This window comes from Molossus molossus, unplaced genomic scaffold, assembly GCF_014108415.1.
Source record: "Molossus molossus isolate mMolMol1 unplaced genomic scaffold, mMolMol1.p scaffold_m16_p_10, whole genome shotgun sequence".
Classification (NCBI taxonomy): domain Eukaryota; kingdom Metazoa; phylum Chordata; class Mammalia; order Chiroptera; family Molossidae; genus Molossus; species Molossus molossus.
Window position 1 is genome coordinate 26,965,978 of NW_023425345.1, and position 21,834 is coordinate 26,987,811.

Genomic DNA, 21,834 nt, shown 5'->3' on the forward strand with positions numbered 1-21,834 from the left:
ATTTTTTGTTCAGATAGAGTGGGAGGGGGAGACAGAGAGAGAAACATCGACGTGAAAGGGATACATTGAGTGGCTGCCACCCGCACGACCCAACCAGCGCCGGGGACATACTGCAACCAAGGTACGTGCCCTTAGAGGGAACTGAACCCTGGTCTCTATGGACCGCAGGCTGACGCTCTAACCGCTGAGCAAAACCAACCGGGGCTTGCTTTATTGATTTTTTTAGAGAGAGAGGAAAGGAGAGGGAGATAGAAATACCCATGAGAGAGAACATCGATTGGCCGCCTCCTACACGCCCCCCACTGGGGATCTGGCCCATAACCTGGGCTTGTGTCCTGACCAGGAATGAACTGGTGACCTCTTGGTGCATGGGTCGATGCTCAACACTGAGCCACACCGGCCGAGCAATTTCATTAGTTTCTTAATTAGTCTCCTGTCTTCTCTCTGATCTCCAGTCTACTCTCCCTTCTCAGAAATATCCATATCCTAAAGGATAAAGGCTAAGCTGCTTAGCAGGACATACAAGGCTGGTATTTCCCCTCGACTGTCTATCTTTCACAGCTTTTCCTTTGGCTATCTTGAGACAACAGTTTCTCAATCATCGGTTCATGCCTTTGATTGTTTGACCCTATCCCCCTTGTCAAATTAGTGAGCTCCTTTTTGGGCCTTTAACCCTCCACTCAAACATCTCAAAACCCTCCACTTCAATTTCATTTATTCAACAGGTATTCAGTGAGGACTTATTGTGTGTGCGCTTAAGTCCAGCAATGTGCTCAATAATTTATATGAACTTTCTCAAATTAATTTTCTTTACAACCCTTGTGAAATTGTCAAGGTCTACACTCCCACATTTAAAAACGCTCTGGGGGCAGATGTGTTTCGGAATTCAGGGTTTTTCAGATTTAAGAACAGCAGTGGAGTGCATGTGTTAGATGCGGCATTGCAGTCTGTGGGAAGCACCTATAAAAGCTACCGATGTTTCTGTAGCCTACTGTATAAACAGCCTCTCTAGAGGAGAGGAACAAAGATGTAAATAGACAGTTCAGGTTAGCTCTCGCTACCAAATGGGTTCAGATCAGGTCATATTTTCCTATCAAGTGATCAAGGCTCGCCCCTCCCCCAAGAAAAACACACAAAAACCTTTTGGTTTTAGAGTTTTGAGGTTTTGAGAATTCAAAATTATAAATGTGATTGTGGACCTGTCCCATTGTCATGTTTTACAGATGAAGAAAGTGAGACTTGGAAAGACTGAACAGTTTGCCTGAGCTTGTGAGGAGCAGAGATTCAAGTCGAGGCAGTGTGACTCCAAAACCTGGGCTTCAGCTGGGCTACGTTCTCATTCTCGTCTCCAGAACCGCCTTCTCTGACCCCTCCCACTGGGCTTTGTGAAGCCTCTGGTTAAAACAGAGCTTACACCCTTCTTTGGTTTCCGGGTGCTAGAATGGCTGCTTTCTGTGCCTTGCTTCCCTCCTAGACAGAGGTTCCTAAGGTCAGGGACATTGTACCTGCATCGTGCCTTTCTAGTCCTTGGGCCAATGTAGCACTCCCATAAACATTTGCTGCATTGAACTAAAAGCTTAATTTGGGAACCCAGGGGAGAAGGTAATATTAGAAGCATACAAGTGTTAAGGTGGTGAATGTCTGCACACAGCCACCTGAGAGTCCAAGGTGCAGGCTTTACATGCGCTAAACCTGGAAGTTCTTTCCCAGTGTAACTGACAATGGCATTCCCATCCTTTTCCCCCAGTACACACTCCTCCATCACACACACACCACACATTCCCCACCATGTACTCGCACACATGCTCATTGTATTTCCGAATTCTAGCATGAAGAAGATACCTTTCCGTAGAACATTGGTTTGTTCAGAATATTCTACATATGAAGGAATTTGCTCCACAATGTACAGAGTGCCTGTGTCAAGGCTGCACCTCAGCTTCACCTGCTTCAGGTCCAGGACCATGTACTGATTGTTATAGGTACCTGAAATATTGGGGAGAGAGGAAACGGCGTGGGGATGGATTTACTGGTTAACTTGAAATCTAAACATATGCACATTCCTAAAAAGTTATTCTGCAGGGCCACTTACCAGAGTTGTATTTTGAAAATATCTCTGCCCACTGCTTGCCGTCATTGGCCATCATATTGGCCACACGAACTCTCTGCCAGGCCAGGAGAGACTGGGGTGTCACAAGCTGTAGTAGGGTTTTATTATACACACTGTTTGTGGTCTGCAGCAATACCAGACCACTGCTAAGAATGTAAAAGTCGTCCAGAGACTCTAAAAACCCTACAGGAAAGACAAATATACCCATCAGCATACGTACACATGAACTATTGAGCCATTATTATTAGCATAGAGCTTTACATACGCAATACATTTTGCAAAGAGTATTAGTTATTATTACTCGTGATCTGCAGTACTGTCTCCCAGTGTCAGTTCGCCTCTGGGGCAGTTACTCAACTGTTGCTTAGAAGGGTGCCAGTGGACCCCCATCCATGCATTCACATTGGAAATTTTTTCCTTAAATCCTCACCTGAGGATATTTTTCTATTTATCTTCAGATAGAGTGGGAGGGAGGTGGGGAGAGAGAGAGAAACATCAATGTGAGAGACACATCAACTGGTTGCCTCCTGCACGACCCCAACCAGGGCTGGGGATGAAATGCAACCGAGGTACATGCCCTTGACCAGAATCGAACCCAAGACTCTTTGGTCTCTGGGCCGACGCTCTAACCATTGAGCCAAACCGGCCAGGGCACCGTTGGAATTTTCTGATTTTATGATTTGGGATGACAAAATTCTATTCAATCAGGAATATTCCGATTTTCTAAATGCTGAATGGAAATTGATCCCCACTTGCTAGGATTTTGCCGGACAACTTCCATTTAGGGAGGGATTTAAGCAGGGTTCATCGTTGGATTGTAAGAATATGGAGGCCTTCTTCTGCTTTTCTGTATTTCCCATATTTTACATGAGTCTAGATGATTTTTATAAATAAAAACACCTACATTTATAAAAGTGAACACGGTTTTGAAACTAGGATATTGACACCCTGGATCCATGCTTTTATAAATGATGGAGGCAACACAGAAAAATCAGTGAAGCCGTAAGTCTCTGTTAAAGACCTATTTGGTGCTTTATACTGTGATGAGTGTGGTGAAGCTCAAGCAATATCAGACACAGCGGTAACAAGGAGAGAGGACATATTGTCCTCAGCCACTAACAGTGATGGACACTGTCAGTGCTAAGCAGGTGTGAGCCAAGGGCCCGGGGGCAGAGGAGGGAGCCAGCGCTGAGTCCCGCTGGTACGCCACACACGTCCATCCCTTCAGTGCGCCTATCACGCCCACCATCTCTGATTACTTGTACTAGTGCTTAATATGTTTCTTTTTAAAATTTGGCCAATTATTTTTATTTTTTTCCAATTTTTATTAATTTATTTTTGTTACAGATGTTCCTCTTTCCCCACCTCCCCAGACACCTTCCTCCCCATCCCGATATTTTTTTTTTAAATCGACTGTCTTTTCAAACTTAAGATATCTAGCCTTGTCACATATAATAATATTTAGGGAACTATGGGTTTAATGTTTTTTCTTCTTCTTCCAAAACCAATATATTTAAACAGATTAATTTCTACTAACATGCCTAAAATACTTGTCCACGAACCCCTTGATACCAGCTCACCAGCACTACACCTGCCACACACTGAGCAACAAACACCAGTGCAGCCCAATGCTTTCATGATCGGGAAGGGCCCGATGAGGCTCAGACGGTGAGGGCATCCGTTCAAGATCAACCACCTCCGGCTGACCTACAATGTAGGTCCTGGACCCAGGCCACTGGCCTTTCCACTATGTCCGAACACCTCTGCTCAACTTCATGGCTCTTCCTTTTCTGGCTTAACGAAGGCTGGAGGAGGACAGCTTCATGGAGGAAGTGGACCTGGAACTACGCACTGACCAGGTCAAGAGCAGTGAGCATTACAGGTAGGAACAAGAATATGAAGAACGATGTTTAGTAGGAATAGATGTGGCAAACGAGTGTGGAAATTTTGGGAGGTTGGGGCAAAGAAACATTAGAAAATACAGCTGGATAGTCATTCATTCATTCATCAAGCACCCAGATAGGTTGGGTGGAGTCAAATACAGGGATTACCTGAAGCTAAACGTAAGACCAGAGCATGCACTGGGAGTCAGAAGGCCTATGTTAATACAGAAGGCCCTGTATTGCCATGAACAAATCTGGCACTTCTCCTTTTGCCTCTCTGTTCCTTAATTCTTTCCTCTGATAATCTGGGACTAAGTGATACCATTCAGCTCTAACAGTCTTATTTTAAAGTTTCTGAGTAGGAATGTGACATGTGGAGGACAAGCTCCAACTAACACGAGGCTGTACAGAAGTCTATAAAGGAGAGGGGGTTGCATACTCTAGTTGGTACACGGCTAGAGGGCAGGTACCCTTGAATGAAATTTTAATGGGCAACCCCTCTGGGAAGATACAGCCTGGATATAAGATGCTTGGCTCGACAAACAAAATGTGGACAGATTTCAGTGACCATTCCTGTACCTCGGGCTGGGGTTGTTCTGCAGTGTTTAAGCTGTACAACCATACTTGGCAGCCTTGAGGAAGCTAAGGAGAAAAATTCCTGTAGGGTGCAATGCTGTATTTCTGGCACAATAAACTTGCTCCTTCACTCCTTACTGTAGCAATCCCTATGGACACAAGAGGGCAGGCGTTCTTTAATAGTTCGAATGAAAAATACAAACATGTAATAAGTCGCCTTTCATTCAAGAGCAAGACTGTTTATTAAAGATGGAAAAATGTAGGCCACCCAGAATTCCAGAGCAAAGAGGATGAAGTGGCTTGTAAACTTTCTAGTCAAGGAGTCCAAATCTATAGTGTAGAGTTTAAGGTTGAAAAAAAAAAAAAAAAAAGGCCCAGACCAAGTCCTCAAACACTGCATTGTAAGAGAAATAAATGTTCTTTGAATAGGTAAATTTCTATTTTTGCTCTTATCCGTCACTGGAAGTTTTTGAAGGTAGACTGTTTTATTTTTTTCTTATTTAAAGTTTTTTTCAATTGCAGTTTACATTCAATATTACTTTGTATTTGTTTCAGGTGTATAGCATATACTTTATAAAGTGTTACTCCAATATTTCCAGTACCCACCTGGCACCACACAGTTATTACAATATTATTGACTATATTCCCTAGGCTGTACTTTGCATCCCCTGGACTATATGTGACTACCAATCTGTACTTCTCTCCCAGTTCCAACACCCTCCACTCGCAATCAGTGTGTTCTTTTTTTTAATTTTTTATCCTCACCCGAGGACATTTTTCCTTTTTTGTTCTGGTAGAGTGGGAGGGAGAAACAGGGAGAGAGAGAGAGAGAGAAACATCGATGTGAAAGGCACACATCGAGTGGCTGCCACCCGCACGACCAACCAGGGCCGGGGACAAACTGCAACCGAGGTACGCGCCCTTAGCAGGAACCGAATCCGGGCCTCTCAGGACCGCAGGTCGACACTCTAACCGCTGAGCCAAACTGGCCAGGGCCAGTCTGTTCTTTCTATAAGTCTGTTTCCACTGGAAGGCAGACTATTTCAGATCAGGAGAAGATGGAACATTCCAGTATAAAAGCCACCCTGCAAATATCATTTCATAGTAAGCTTCTTGCTTAATTTAATTAAGAACTAAAAGGGAACTCTTATAGCTAATAAATCACATTTCAAGACAAAACAAAACAGAAAACACCCCACTTGAATCACAAAAGTGGTATTGCATTAGGTACTGCTCAGCACAACCCAGAAATATTTACCTGTCTTAGCCTATCGAGTACATTTAAAATGTATCCATTTGCACACCTCATGCATTAACTGCTCCAAAGACCAAACACACTACTTCTTTCCAAAAGAGTTAATCAGTTTTGACCAAAGAAATAATATACAACTTGGGGTCAGTGGAATGACTCATGATTGTAAAAACAGCATCGCTGTACCTCTGGTCCCTCTCACCCTTATTCTCTGCAATGTGACTCTGCAGCATGTGCCATCAAGAGGTGTTGACTATTTCCCATCTCTTAAATCTGACCTGGATTTGGAACTCGCTTCACATAACAGAACGTACCAGTTCTGAGTCTAGGCCTCAAGAGACCTTGCACGCTTCTCACTCTGTGTACCTGATATCACCATGGGAACAGCCAGTCCAAGGTGGTCTCCTGGGTGAGAGACCACGAGGGAGGACCAGTCATCTCAGGCACCACCGAACTCTGGCCAGCCAACCCCCAAAATGTATGAGAGAGTAAATCCAAGAATAGTAGAGCTGCCCACCCAACCCACAGCCAACCACAGATGCAGGGAATATGCCAGCTTAATTCTCTAGAAAGAACCACTTAGCTATCCTGCAGACTCCAAAGCAGTAATATTCACATACTGTTTCCAGCCACAAAGTTTTGAAGGTTATTTTTTATAACCTTTAATAGCTAACATACAATAATAGTAGTCCAATCATACAACACTGTTTTTTAAAATGCCTTGCTGCCATGTGATTTTAACATGGGAATGGGACACTTTGGGAACTCTCCTGTTTTTAAAAAAGGAAAAACAAAGTAACAACTTTGCACCATACTCAGCCTTTCCGCTCAGCTTTCTAATGCTGAAGGAAGACAGTGTCACTTCTCAGACCTGTGGAAAGGGCCCACCTGTGGTGGGCTGTCTGATTTTCTCTGAGCCAGCCTGCCAGTTAGTCAATGAATGTTTATGAAACACCCACTATATCCCAAGCACTGTGCAGCCATTCCCAGCCCAGAGACTGTATCAGAATCCCTTCAGGAGCTTTTTAAGAAGGCACATGCCCAGACACCCTCCCTGCCCACCTCTGCTCCCTCTGCGTCTCCTCCAAAACTGTTCTAATGTTGCTCTCTGCAGCAGGAGAACCTTCACTTTCTTGCTCTAAGAAAAAGAAGGATGCCTTCGCCGGTTTGGCAGCGGTTAGAGCGTTGGCCCGCAGATCAGAGAGACCTGGGTTCGGTTCCTGCTAAGGGCATGTACCTCAGTTGCAGTTTGTCCCTGGCCCCAGTTGGGGTCGTGTGGGTGGCTACCACTCGATGTGTCTCTCTCTCACATCGATGTTTCTTTCTCTTTCTCCTTCTCTCCCTCCCGCTCTATCTGAACATAAATGCAAAAATGTCCTCGGGTGAGGATAAAAAAAGAAAAGAAAAGGAAGGCTATGGGCACCCTGTTATCCTGGGATGTGAAACCCTACAGCTGTGTATTTCATCGTCTGTAATGAACCTATCTTCCCACCTTCCAGCATAGCATTTATTTGCTTCTCTTCCTGCCAAGACCCTAACTGGCACCAATCAATCCCCACTTCTCCTTCCAGTGATGATTCTTCAATCAAGTAAGTATTTATTGAAGACATTTCTGGTTCATCCTGCTGTAGGAATGTGATCAGTGGAGGATTCATACTATGATGTATTCAAGCACAGGAAGCCCACTGTGGACTCTTCCACTACAGGAAAGAGTAGGTCTCTTATAGGTTATATAGAATGAATATAAAGAATATGGGTTTATATTTAATCAGCATTCTATTATCATCCACATCAAAATGAAATTTGTTTTTGGTAAATAATAAATTATTTTATCTACTTTAGATTATATTATTTGTTTACTATTTTCTATTTCTCCCATAGCATGTAAGCTCCATCAGGACAGGGATGTCTGTCCTGTCACTCCAGCCCAAAGAAAACGGATTTAACACAGAGCAGGTGCTCAATAAATTACGGTTGAAGAGAAGATGTTGGTGACTAACATTTATCGTGCACCTACCACACACAAATACCTTGCGTTAGAAGGATGGATATGATTATTTGATCTTCACAAAAGAGTGATTAGATGAACTATTTTTTATTTTTTCTTCATCTTATTTTTAGATGAGCTGTTTAAAAAAATATTTAGCGCCCTGGCCGGTTTGGCTCAGCGGTTGGAGCGTTGGCCTGCGGTCCGGAGAGATCCGGGTTTGGTTCCCCCTAAGGGCATGTACCTCGGTTGCAGTTTATCCCCGGCCCTGGTTGGTTGTGCCGGTGGCGACCACTCGATGTGTCCCTTTCACATCGTTGTTTCTCTCTCTCTCTGTTCCTCTCTCTCCCTCCCACTCTATCTGAACAAAGAATGGAAAAATGTCCTCGGGTGAGGATGATAAAAATAAATAAATAAATAAATGAATGAATATTTAGCTATTTAAAGCTAATAAACAACATGATCAGAAATACATCTAAGACCAAATCTCAACACACACCTTTCCCACTCCGCCATATGCCAGACAAATGTGATGGGAACAGATGTGCAGTCGTGTGAACGGTGATAACACACTGGATGGAGCACATTCAGTAGAAGCAATTAGGAGAGAGTGAGTCATGGGGAGTTGCATGTTTAGATAGGGTGGAGTTGGAGAAAAGCACCTTATGACCAGTTAGTCAAGAAAAGTATGGAAAATAAGGTGGGATTCTGGAAAGAGAAGGGAGGAAGCGCCAGGAACTAGACGGGGAAAGATGATCAAGACAGGTGTGGCCTGGCTGAAGTCATTAGTGTCCTGGAGTGGTGACAAAGAGGACATAAAGAACAACAACAACAACAACAAAAATACTTGAGAAAGTATAAAATTAAGTGCTATAAAGTCTCTAATACTTTGAAATAGGTGCCCTGGTTCTACTTTTACTTCTTTTCTTCCCTTGGTTCTACTTTTTGAAGGTGGAAGACATGGGTCTTGGCATGTATTAACTCGTACATTGTATGCATTTCAGCTTCATGTCCAAAGAATCTACCGTAAAAGTAGTAGTGTGAAATGAATAAACGTAAGAGTACATGAAAATGTTAACAACAGCCCTGGCCGGTTTGGCTCAGCGGTTAGAGCGTCGGCCTGCGGTCCTGAGAGACCCGGGTTCGGTTCCCGCTAAGGGCACGTACCTCGGTTGCAGTTTGTCCCCGGCCCTGGTCGGTTGTGCGGGTGGCAACCACTCGATGTGTCCCTTCACATCGATGTTTCTCTCTCTCTGTTCCTCTCTCTCCCTCCCACTCTACCTGAACAAAAAATGGAAAAATGTCCTCGGGTGAGGATTAAAAAAAAAAAAAAAAAAAAAAGAAAATGTTAACAACATACATAGGCAATCTTATAACCTATGAAAGTAATAACATTATGGATTATGAAGGAGACTTGAACAAATTATCTGGGGGCTTTGAGAGTATTCTTTTATCTTCCTGTGCACCTACTTTCCAGTATATACTTTCCAACAGGGAAAGTCTTTACTGCCAGAGTCCGAAAGAAGGGACTTGGATCCAGTATGTTAGAATCACCTGGGGTCTTTGTTACAAATGCCCCAGCCCAGATGGACTGAACAAGAATTTCTATGGATGGCACTCAGGAATCTGCATTTTTAGCAAGCTCCACAGGAAATTGTAAGTTTACGGGCTGGGTTTATCTGTGTGGGGGAGGTGATGAGATGCCTGGATGTAATGCAAAATAGGAACACATGCATGCTTGGTGAAACACACACACTAAGTGCATTCCAGAGCGCCTCATGGACAGATCATTAAGCTTGAAACCTAAGCCTCATATAGATAATCATTACTGGAACCCTCAATTAAAGCACTGAATAGATTCCAGCTTTTGTTGCCATGCAAAAACTCCACCCACCTGGTGTGCCAGGAGGCCCTTTGACTTCATGGTTTTTCAGTTTGAATCATTTAACTTAAATGCAAACTGAACCACTTCTGGGGAGGAAAAACGGATATTTCTAGTTTGATATATTGTGTTTGAATCCCAATCCCCAACCTCTGAGTGGCGTGATTTTGAGCATGTTGTTTAACTTCTCTAAACCTGTTTCTTTATGTGAAAAATCTAGAGACACTACCCTTCTTGCTAGGTTTTTATGAAAATGAAATGACATAGCAACTGTTTAGTAGAGTGTCAGTCACAGTGCCAGGCACATAAGTAGGAACTAAACCTAAAATATTAGTTCCTTTTTTCTTTTAATTTCAGTAACAAGTGAGCAGAAACAAATTTACAGTAATTTATTTAAAACTTGGGTGCTGCCTAATTCCCATAAAATTAGTTAGATCCTATTCATGTCGCCTCTCAAGAGGGCAACTACAAAGGGTTAGCTTCCAGGTCTAACTCTTGTGCTGAACAGACAGGTCTACATCTCCAATGCTTTTTTTCCTTTTTGGTATGTGCCCCTAGCGGGAACCGAACCCAGGACTCTCTGGTCCGCAGGCCGATGCTCCAACTGCTGAGCCAAACCGGCCAGGGCATTTTTTTTTTTTTGAAGTCCAAATAAGAACCGTTTATTAGCTGGCCAGCTGCTGATTCCAAACATCCCTGTGACAGAGTCTTCGGAATCAGCCATATATATATATATATATATATATATATATATATATATATATAATATCCCTAGTGTTTATAGAAGAAATGATAGAGTAAAAGAATTATTAGTAAGGGTAAAAGTGGAGTTCAATATGTAATGAGATATGGGGCTTTTACATAGTCTCAAGGTATTTCCAAACAAATTATTTATTAATTATAAAAACAGCAATTTTAAATTGGAGAAACCTGGCAGAACATCACTTAAACTAAATGATCAAAATCAATTATCACCAGCAATGATACAAATAGATATCCATATGCCACTAATACGCTGCTGCCAAATGACCAGAAATAAAAGCAAAAAACATAATCTTGGGGATCAGTCTGAGAAACTTTTGTGGTTTGGGCTGGAGCATGATTTTTAACTTAAATACTCTAACTGTGACCCATTGTGACACAAAGTTATTGATAGTGCTATCAGATTGATCTGATATCCTAGATTGTTCTGTCTAGTGTACAAAAGGAGGAACTGGCTTTTTCCAAGAAACTAGCTCTTTACAGAGGGACTTTAAGATTTCTTAGAAATTTGGAGATACCAGGATACCAGGAAGAAATACTTCACTTCCCCTGATATCAACAGGTGACTATTTAGTTATTAGAGAAATTTGAAATATTAAATTATAATGAGGAGACAGAGGCAGGGTAGGCAGTAGAGGATGGTGTTGTAGCGTGAGAGAACCGAGAGACCACCAGAGCCAAATTAAAGCCAAATAGAGAGCAAAGCCGGCCGGCGACTGACCCTGAGTTCTGAGACCAGCCCTGCGGCCTCCAAATGTTGTGACGCGACAGAGTCAAAGAAAGACCACTAGAGAATTGAAGTCCAAATAAGAGCTGTTTATTAGCCGGCCAGCGTCTGATTCTGAACACCCCTGTGACAGAGTCTTCGGAATCAGCCCCAGTGCTTTGATAATAATCCCTGAACGTTCTGGACTCTTGTTTTCAAAGCAAGGGCATAGAAAGGAGGGCAGCACGGACAGAAAACAGTGAAGCTGTGATAGAGACGATGATGTCTCAGGCAGCCCTCATCTCTCTCTCCCTTCTAGTTCCCACCATGTGCACTTCAGAGTGGGTGATCCATGAACTGTCTGCCTGTTTCCTTCCTTCTCTTTCTCTCCCATTTTCTTTGTTTCCTTCCTTCCTTTCCTCCTTCCTTGCATCCATAAATATTTATTCAATGATTACAACGTGCCAGGCTCTGTGCTGGACCCAAGGAAGTAAACATGATGTGGAATATGGGCAGTATGCCGTTAAGACTTGAGTGGGCAGATGTCAGAGTTCAGTGCTGCAGAGCAGCAGAGAATTTAAGGGAGAAATTTTGGGAGGAAGAGGGAACTATAGAAGATCAGAGATCCAAAATCTGAACATAAATTTCCAATTCTCTGGCTGATCACTAACTTGGCAAGAGTGTAAGCGATGCCAAGGACCCTAGGGTAAAGAGAGAAAGCAGTGAGAGTTCTACCCTGATAAGATCCTTGTCATTGTTCCTGGTTTGATATGCGAGTTCGCTGCAACTCCGACAGCGAGTATTATTGCCCAGCTCACATGCAGCTCAGACTGCTCCAGCGGTCAAAGGGCAAAATTCAGAGTTGGAAGAGCAAATGGAAATAGAGAAAACCTTAGAAACAAGCAAACCACAGGTAGAGTTAACTATAAAATTTTAGTTAACCTCTGCCAAAATCCTTGGCTGTCTACTAAACTAGATACAGGGCAATCTCCAGCGAACCAGGCTGAAAAAGGAGCCTCCGGAAGTAAATCAAGCACACATACAAAACAAAACACTAAGCAAAGAAATCGGCTGCTGCGCACTGCATGGGAGATCTATTTTAGAGTTTGAGTACAAGCACAGTGATTACCTATGATAGCAAAACACTAACAATTCTCAGAAAAACAAATTCTACAGTCACTGTAATGTACTAATCTTCAGTGTCCAATTTTCAATAAAAAATTATTAGATTTGAAAAAGAAACAAGAAAACATGCCCCCCCCCCCACACACACACCAAAGGTCACTAGAAACTGTCTCCAAGTAGGCTTAGATACTGGCTTTAGCAGACAGACTTCAAACAGTTCAGAAACGGAAAATATGGCATTACAAGTTACCAGAGGGAAAGTTAATAGAGAAATGGAAACTAAAGAAAGAACAAAATGGATATTCTAGACCTCAAAATTACAATAATAGAAATAAAAATGTCACTGGATGGATTCCATAGTAAATTTCATATGGCAGAAGAAAGAATCAGTAAATTCGAAATAGACAATGAAACGATCCAATGTGAGGACAAGAGAGAAAAAAATAAAAACTGAAGGAAAATGAACAAAGCCCCAAAGACCTGTGGGATAAGATTAAGTATTCTGACATATAAATAACTGGAATCTCAGAGAGAGAGGCCTAAATTCACATTTATAGATATGAACATTAACTATAAATGGACCAAATGTTCCCATCAAAAGTCCAGTCTAGTCAGGCTTGATTTAAAAAAAAGCATAAGAAAACTGTAGTGGCTTTATTAATATAAAACATATAGACTCTAAGACAAGGGGTTTTACTAAAGACAGAGAGAGACATTTCATAATGATAAAAGGATCACTATACTAGGAATATATAATAACTATAAATATATAAATGCCTAATGACAGAATATAAAAATTCATGAAGCAAACTTCCATAAATGAGAAATAGACAAATATAAACATATATGTGTGTGTGTATTTTTTTTTAAAATCCTCACCCAAGGATATTTTTCTATTTATCTTCAGATAGAGTGGGAGGGAGAGAGAGAGAAACATCACAACTGCTTGCCTCCCACACGACCCTGACCAGGGCCAGGGACAAACTGCAACTGAGTGAGGTATGTGCCACTAACTGGAATCGAACCTGTGACTCATTGGTCCGCGGGCCGACGCTCTGACTGCTGAACCAAACTGGCCAGGGCCAAATCAATATATTATAGCTGAAAGTGTAAATAGTCTTCTCTTAGTAATTGGTAGAACAAGTAGACAGAACAAGTTGATAAGGACATAGAAGACTTGAACCACACCAACAACAAACTTAACCTGATTAACATTTTTAGAATGTGGATCATTCTCTGAGATATACTTCATACTGGGCCATAAAACAGGTATCAATAAAGTTTACAAAAAAAATGAAATTTTACACAGTATATTTTCTAATAATAACATAATTAAAATTAAAAAAACATGTATCTGGAAAGTCTTCAAATTTTTGGAAACTTATATTTCCAATTAAGTCACAGATTAAAGAAATTGTGAGAAATTAAAAAACATCTTCAGTTGAATGAAAATAGAAACAAAACATACCAAAAGTTGTCAGATGTACTGAAAGAAGTGCTTAGAGTGAAATTTATAATTTTATTTTTTTTATAGTAGTAAGGAAGATAAAAATCAACTAAGGTTCTATCTTAAGAAGCTAGAAAAAAGCTGGTAAATGCAAAGTAAGTAGAAGAAAGAAAATGATAAATAACGGAAATCAATGAAGAAGAAAAATAGACAAATAGGAAATAAAGAAAATAAAACCTGGTTATTGGAAAATATCAATAAAATTGATACACTTCTAGCTAGACTGATAAAGAGAAAAAAGACAATATTATGAATGATTAAAGGAACTTAACTACAGAAGGAGACTTGACTTGGGGTGGTGAACACATAATATAATATACAGATGCTATATTATAGAATTGTACACCTGAAATCTATATAATTTTTTTAACCAATGTCACCCCAATAAATTCAATTAAATAAATAGACGGAACAACCATAGATCTTGCAGACATTAAAAGGTTAATAAAAGTATCACTGAAAACTTTGTTAATAAACATGCTAAGTTAGAATGAACAAATTCCTTGAAAGACAAATTTTTAAAACTGACTCAAGAAGAATTAGAAAACCTGAATAGTCCTATACAAATAAAAGAAATTGAATAATTAAAAACTATCCCAACAAATAAAACTCGATGTCTAGATGACTCAATCAACGAATAGTATTAAACATTTAAGGAAAAAAATACCAGTCATCCACAAACTTTTTCAGAAAATATAGAAGGAAAAAATAATTCTAAATTCAGATTATAAGGACAAGGTTACTCTGATGCCAAAACTATTACAAGAAAAGAAAACCACAGACTAATTTCTCTCATGAATATGGATGAAGAAATCCTTAAAATAGCAGTAAGTTATATTAAAAACAAAATGTTAATAATATATAATGACTAAGTGGTGGTTATCCTAGGAATGTCAAGTTGGTTTAATATCTGAAAATCAATCACTGAAATTACTGAAATCACATATTAATAAAGAAGAAAAATTATATGATCACTTTAATACAAGCAGAGAAAGAATTTCACAAAACACTCATTCATAATAAAAACATTAAGCTAAGTAGGAAGAGAAGAGATCTTTTTTTAAATCCTCACTCAAGGACATTTTTGCATTTATCTTTAGATAGAGTGGGAGGGAGAGAGGGAGGAAGAGAGACACACATCGATGTGAGAGAGACACATTGACTGATTGCCGCCCACATGATCCCAACCGGGGTCTGGGACAAACTGCAACTGAGATACGTGACCGCAGGAACTGAACCCAGGTCTCTCTGGTTCGTGGACCAACTCTCTAACTGCTGACCCAAACCAGCCAGGATGAGAAGGGATCTTTTTAACCTTAAAAAGAGCATCTATAAAAATCCTACACAAATATCATACTTAATAATGAAAGAATACTTTTCTCTTAAGATCATGAACTAGGCAAGGATTATCATGCTCTGCTAGTCTACATTGCCCTAGAGGTCTTATCCAGTGCAATCATGCAAGAAATCAAGAACATACAAGGGATGGAAGAAGTGAAATTGTGTTTATGCAGAGATGGCATGTTTATGAATATAGAAAAATCTCAAGAAATATATAAACAAGCTGTTAGAACTGATCAATGAATTTAGAAAAATCCTCAGGATAAAAACTAAATATACAAAAAATAATAATATTTCTGTATTGTGGTGATTTTTATATTTCCACAAATTGTTTGACTGTGGGTTGGTCATAATAATGTGTTTCTAATAAATAGAATGTGGTAGAAGTGACAGTGTATGACTTCTGAGACTAGGTCACAATAGGCATTGCTATTTCTGCTTTGTTCTTTCGGATCACTTTGTCTGGGGAAAGCCAGGCACCTTGTCATACTCAAGGACTCCTGTGGAGGGACCCAAGTGGTGGGGAACCAATTTGCCAGCACCTTGTCAACCATGTGAGTCACCTTGGAGGTGTATCTTCCAGCTTCAGTTAAGTTACAGAGCATTCAGCCCCTCAGTCTTTGAGTCTTCCATTGGAGCCCCAGATCTATATCAGACATGCCATCCTCACTGCACCCTGTCAAAATTCCTGATCCATAGAAACTATGAGATACTAAATGATTGTTTTTCCAAGCCACTAATTTCTGGGATGACTTGTTATGTAGCAATAGATAATTAATGCATATATATAAGCAATGAACAATTGAAAAAAGGAGTAAAAAATAAATACTGATTATAGGAGCATCAAAAATTATTTAGGATTCAAATGAATTAAAGGGTATGCAAGGCCCATATACCAAAAACTACAAAACATTGTTCATATAAATGATCTAAATAAACAGAGATATATTCATGAATTGGAAAACTCAGTATTAGTGACACTGATTTTCTCTGAATTGATTTAGATTCCCTGTAATTGAATCAGTAGACCTGACGTCTTCATTGGCTACATTTTCAATGCTGTCATTCCCTATGAGATTTCACTCCATGTCTTACTTCCTTGGCTCGACTTGCATAGCCAAAATCAACACTTGGCTGTGTACAGTATCCTGCGGGTAGGGTTAGTTGTGGGACTTTTATCTTCATTAGCCTTATCAGTTGTTAGATAAAATTGACCTGCTATTCAAAACCCTTGTGAATGCTATAAAGCTTCTAGAACAAGGTCATCTGCGGTCACCTTCCTTGAGTTTTCAGAGCCTCAGGCAAGTATGTCTTGCAGGGCCCCTGCCTACATAAACAATTAGCTTTAGAAATATATTCCAAAACGCATTGGCCAAGGTGAGGTATAGTGATTGATCAATGAAGATTTAGAATAATGGGTAGAGAAAAGTACAACTGTAATTGTCCAATCAGTGCATGTAAAGATTCTTTACAGGGTCCAGGTACCACCTTTCCGTATTGTTTATTATTGAATGCATTGCTCCCAGATAATTTTATATCTCCCACCATGAGAAAAAGGTAGCAATACTATTATTACTCACAAAGCCACGACTCTGCAACCTTCTTGTACTGAGACATGGTTTCTTTGCCTCTGCAGTTCCCTATCACCATTTACCTAGTGACTCTGCAATCTCTGTTATGCCACCTGTGAATATTGGCTCCTAATGACTCTCTCAAAGATCTTTCCTGTGCTTTGTTCATGATGACCACAAATTCAAGTCTTACACCAAGTGTTAAGAGAAAAGCAAATGATTATTTATGGTAATTAAAATTAAATTCAGAATATTATAGCATAAACATAGATCAGCAAATTTTCCACCTCTCTGCTCTTGGCTCCTTCAGCTATAACCCTTGCATTCTAGAATGTAATCTCCTTCCACACCCACCCTTCACATACCCCCACCAGTGCACGATTAGGAGAGAAGCCTGTGGGCAGAGCCAAAGGAGCAGTCCCAACTGCACAAGGAGTATCCAGGCATCTTAAGACTGGCCTGTGACTGTGGGGCCACCTCATTAACTAAAGGCATAAGATCTGTTGAAAGGCCCACTTGGGCTGTGGAGCAAGGTTCTCAAAAGCCCCTGTAGGGGCCAGGCCCAGCTCTCCCCAGAGGACTGCAGTGGGATGAGGTGACAGGGGCCAGCAGTGGAGCACACAGAGTGAAGCTCACTTGTCACTCCCCCTGCTGCCCTTGGGTGCTGCAGAAGAAAGGGGAATGAGAACATGTGCTGAAGCCCAAGGGTAGGCATGGCCTGTGGTAGCCAGGGCCCAGAACACATGCTGTGTCTGACATGACAGTCGGCCTGACTCATCACGTTACCAACATTCTGTCAGCTCAATGATGTAAAAAATATACTCTGAAGGCCAGCAGAAAAGATCTCATCAGGACCACCTCCTAGGCTTCAGCCCCAGAGATCTTCATGGCATTTTGTTGAACTTGCCTGTAGGTGTGGGCAGAGGAAAAAAAAACTCCCCAAAATGAGAGATACAGAGAGCAGGACCCATATGGGACCCTGCCTGAACTTGGCCAACTGGATGGCATTACCATGCTGGCTGGTCGTAGGCACTGGAAAGATATTTAGAACATTTCTGGAAAGGTGCTTCCTAAACCAGATACACATGAGACACAGGCTGGGACCAGGATGCCCTAATACTTCTAGCCTGCTTGGTCTTAGGGTGCTGGAGAGGGACTTAGGATATTTTGAGGAAGGCAGCTGGAAACTCACTGCCTGGGCTTAAGGGTGCTGCAGAGGTCATCAGCACCTGGCATACTTTTGACTTACTTGGGACATTTCATGTTAGCATCTTCAGGTAGAATAATTTCCCCAAGGGTAAACAGAATTCCTACTCTGTTTAAAAAACAAAAAAACAAACAAAAGCTGACTAAAAAAGGCTGAGCCTATGAAGCTACCAAATCACTTAAATCCTCTCTAGATTAAGATGGGGTTATTAAATTAATGCATTTCCTTGACTGAACCACCTCTGCATGGAATCAGCTGGGGCTCTGGTACACAGGGAGCTGAGATCAGCTTAGATAAGTCTGGGTGTGCTGGAGACAGTAAATCCTTTAGTTCTGATGAATGTGTTGTGAGGGATTACTACTCTTCCTTCTATTCTCCTGTGGTGGAGCACAATTTGGGGAATGTTCTTTTGGCAATTAAAAATAATTTTTTTCCCCCCAATCCTCACCTGAGGACATTTTTCTATTTATCTTCAGATAGAGTGGGAGGGAGGGAGAAAGAGAAATATCAATGTAAGAGAAACACATTGACCGGTTGCCTCCCACATGACCCCAACTGGGGCCGGGGACAACCGAGGTACATGCTCTTGGCTGGAATTGAACCCACGTCTCATTGGTCTGCAGGCTGACACTCTAACCACTTAGCCAAACCAGCCAGGGCTAAAAAAATTTTAAATTGATTTTTTTGAGAGAGGAAGGGACAGAGAGATAGAAACATCTATGTGAGAGAGAGATATTGATCGGCTGCCTCCTGCAAGTCCCCTACTGGAGGCAGTGCCCACAACCTGGGCATGTGCCCTGACTGAGAATCAAACCAGGACCTCTCAGTCCATGGGACTATGCTCAGTTCACTGAGCCACACCAGCTGGGCTCTTTTGGCAATTCTTATTAGGTAATTATCCCTCAAATATTCTGGCTAGGATAGCAGGACCACACAGAAAGTCGCTATGTGCTACAGTAATTCAGCAGTCATTTTTGGCATTTTGTTTTCTTCTTTTTTTTTTTCTATCCTCACCCGAGGACATTTTTTGTTCAGGTAGAGTGGGAGGGAGAGAGAGGAAGAGAGAGAGAGAGAGAGAGAGAGAAACATCAATGTGAAAGGGACACATCGAGTGGCTGCCACCCGCTCGACCGACCAGGGCCAGGGACAAACTGCAACCAAGGTACATGCCCTTAGCGGGAACCGAACCCGGGTCTCTCGGGACGGCAGGTTGATGCTCTAACCGCTGAGCCAAACCGGCCAGGGCTCTTCTTGAACATGTATATCAACCTTCCATCCTTACATTGACTGACCATCTATAAAACATGTGGTCTGAGCCTGATTACTGTATCAGCCTTCTAATGTTCTGTTGGCAGCCTCTCTTGTCCTCCTTTCATGGGCCAGATCATTCTAAAATGCAAGCCTAACCTTTGTTACTTTAACGATCTTGAATTGCCCTTCATTCCCTCTCCGGCCTTCTCCACACTTTCTGTTGCCTACAGGCCTTTACACATGCTATTTGTTCCCCACGGAACCTGCTAACCACCTCACTATCCCCAGTGGTCTGGCTAATTTATACTTGTCTTTGGTGCCTCAACTTGAAGTTTCCTTTCTCTTAGAGTCTATCTCGACATCTCCAAACTAGACTTTCCTGTTATTTATTACACAAATCACACTTTATCATCATTAGTTTTTTTATTTGCCTCTATATTTCACTAGAATGCACATTTTGTTGGAGTAGAAACCATATCTATCTTGTTCTCCATTGTAAATACTTTGCCTCGCACAACAATTTAACAGGAAATTGTTGATGAATGAATAAGTTACAGAATGTTTACAACTTTATGAAGTCAGCATTATATTAGCCTCATGTTATAAATAAGAAAGTAGGTTCACCAGAGTAAGACAGTTGGATGTCATATGTTGAGAAGCAGTTTAGCAGCTGTCCAAGCTCTACATTTTTCCTTTTTGGAAACTTCAAGGAAAGGTCATTGTATCTTGACGTTTTAGAGTTTGTCATAGCACATCTTGGTGGTCAGAATTTGCAGGAGGTCATGGTATATTGTAAAGGTATGGACAGGTACATATGAGATCTTCAGAGTTAATCATATGTTCAGTATGACGGTATCTGTCCAGTCCCAGTTATCATCCTTAATGTGAGCCTCAACCAAATCATGAATGTTTCATGTCTTGATCTGTCTGTTCTGATGCAGCAATGCTTAATCTCCTTGTCTATATTATGAAGAACCTTTAGGTCCTGCCCCCTTCCATACAAAACCAACACCACGCTTTTAATCCACTTAATCTCCTCCACCAAAGAAAAACAAACAAGTCATCCATCCATCTTTGTTCCCATGGCAAAGTTTGGCTGCATATCTATGGGAAGAATGCAATGTGGCAGACCCCTCAATCAACTCTTTGTAATATAAACGAGCCTACGTGTATTTTCCTGTGCGCTGTTGAGAACAAAGCTGATCAGTGAGAGAAAACATGAACCACGTTGCTCCACTGTTCCTGTAAAAACACGTTGGGGTTAAAAAAAGTTTAACTGCTCTAAGAATAGTGTCTACATATCGATTCTGGAGGGATATACATAGAAATGTTAACAGAGTCACGAGTTTCATAGGACATCCCTCATGCCCTTCCCCATCACTGCCTTTAGGGTCCAGAACTTTTAACACGATTCCCCAGAGATTTCAAAGCAGTGCAGGTAACATCTGAACACTGCATTTTATCACAAACAAGAGGGACAGTAAGAATATTTGATGGGTCTCAGTCTCTTGTTGTCCTTAAATTCTGGTCTAAAAGAACACAAAAGAATCAAAGCACAGAGCAAGGAGTCCCCAGACCCTCTCAATACTAAAACAATTAAGCAAACTATGACAAAGATGAAATCAAAATGATCTCAAAAGAAAGGTCAGGTCACAAGGACAGAAAAATACCAAGTTATACCCCTCATCAGCATTCCTGATTGGGGGAGGGTTAATACTATCGGGAGCAATAACACCAGAAGGGGCAAAACACTCTGACAATGATAGAGAACTAGGACAGGTGGTGGGTATAACCACCCTGTGAGTTACAGATATGGAATGAAAGGTCAAACGTGTCCATGTCACATCCTCCTTAGACTCTTAGGTGTTTGGTAAGGACTTCCCCCTTGCCTTTGCTCATGATGTTTCCCGAATCTGCAGTTGAGAGGGCAGTCCCAGGCAGCAGACATGTTTTGTTGGGTTCACACAGTGGGTTTTGTTTTTCTCTTGAGAAGTTGGGAGTGTCTAGAAACACTGATCTCCACATTGCTGGTGACAACGGTCAGTGGGAGCTGAGCAGTTGGCCTCCTTTCACTGCTCATGTGTTTGCTACAGTTATTTTCACTTGTATTTTCTTACACTAGCCCCCTTTATTCATTTGCATCATCTGCCAGGCAGTCTCCTTCAGGCACAGGAGTGTACAACCCCTGCAGAAACTGTCCTTCCCATCATCCCTCCCCATTCCGATCCTGGTCATCCTCTTTCCTTTCCCCAGCAATCTGATGTGAGTTCTTCCTCTTTTTGTAGCATACACAGTGTCCAGTAATAATATCGTTCTTATCTGTATTGTATTTATCTTGTTCATGCAACATTTACAAGCTTACACACTCATTCATCCATCCACTCAGCAAATATTTATTAAGTATGAGAGGTGCCACACACTAGGTCAGGTGCTGTGGATACTGCAGTGAATAAGAGAAACAGAGACAGACCCTCCAGGAGAAAGGGGAGCAGGATCTGGCTTGCTTATCTTTGCTTCCACAGCAGAGCACGTTAGGCGCCTTGTACTTAATGAATAACTCAGCTGCATTTGTTGAAGTGAATTTTTTTTTTTTTTTTTTTTTTTTTTTTAATCCTCACCCGAGGACATTTTTCCCATTTTTTGTACAGATAGAGTGGGAGGGAGAGAGAGGAAGAGA

The 21,834-nt window shown here is 41.3% G+C and overlaps 2 protein-coding genes and 1 long non-coding RNA gene across 4 annotated transcripts in view; 2 read left to right on the plus strand and 1 right to left on the minus strand.

Annotated features, from left to right (window-relative positions):
- Positions 1 to 1,280, plus strand: part of LOC118624726 (activating transcription factor 7 interacting protein) — a 125,258-nt gene extending 123,978 nt beyond the window's left edge. The window contains exon 14 of the mRNA XM_036253201.1: positions 1,224 to 1,280. Coding sequence (XP_036109094.1) covers positions 1,224 to 1,265 — 42 coding nt within the window. The 3' untranslated portion in view covers positions 1,266 to 1,280. The remainder of the gene's footprint in view (positions 1 to 1,223) is intronic.
- PLBD1 (phospholipase B domain containing 1) overlaps positions 1 to 21,834 on the minus strand; it is a 58,690-nt gene that overhangs the window by 4,730 nt on the left and 32,126 nt on the right. For both annotated transcript variants that reach the window (XM_036253204.1, XM_036253205.1), the window contains exons 7-8: positions 2,090 to 2,290; positions 1,843 to 1,983 (exon numbers count right to left, since the gene is read on the minus strand). In XM_036253204.1, the coding sequence (XP_036109097.1) occupies positions 1,843 to 1,983; positions 2,090 to 2,290 (342 nt within the window). The remainder of the gene's footprint in view (positions 1 to 1,842; positions 1,984 to 2,089; positions 2,291 to 21,834) is intronic.
- Positions 3,586 to 21,834, plus strand: part of LOC118624729 — a 31,723-nt gene continuing 13,474 nt past the window's right edge. The window contains exons 1-4 of the long non-coding RNA XR_004958422.1: positions 3,586 to 3,989; positions 7,318 to 7,407; positions 7,700 to 7,774; positions 9,300 to 9,461. This is a non-coding gene — a long non-coding RNA (uncharacterized LOC118624729). The remainder of the gene's footprint in view (positions 3,990 to 7,317; positions 7,408 to 7,699; positions 7,775 to 9,299; positions 9,462 to 21,834) is intronic.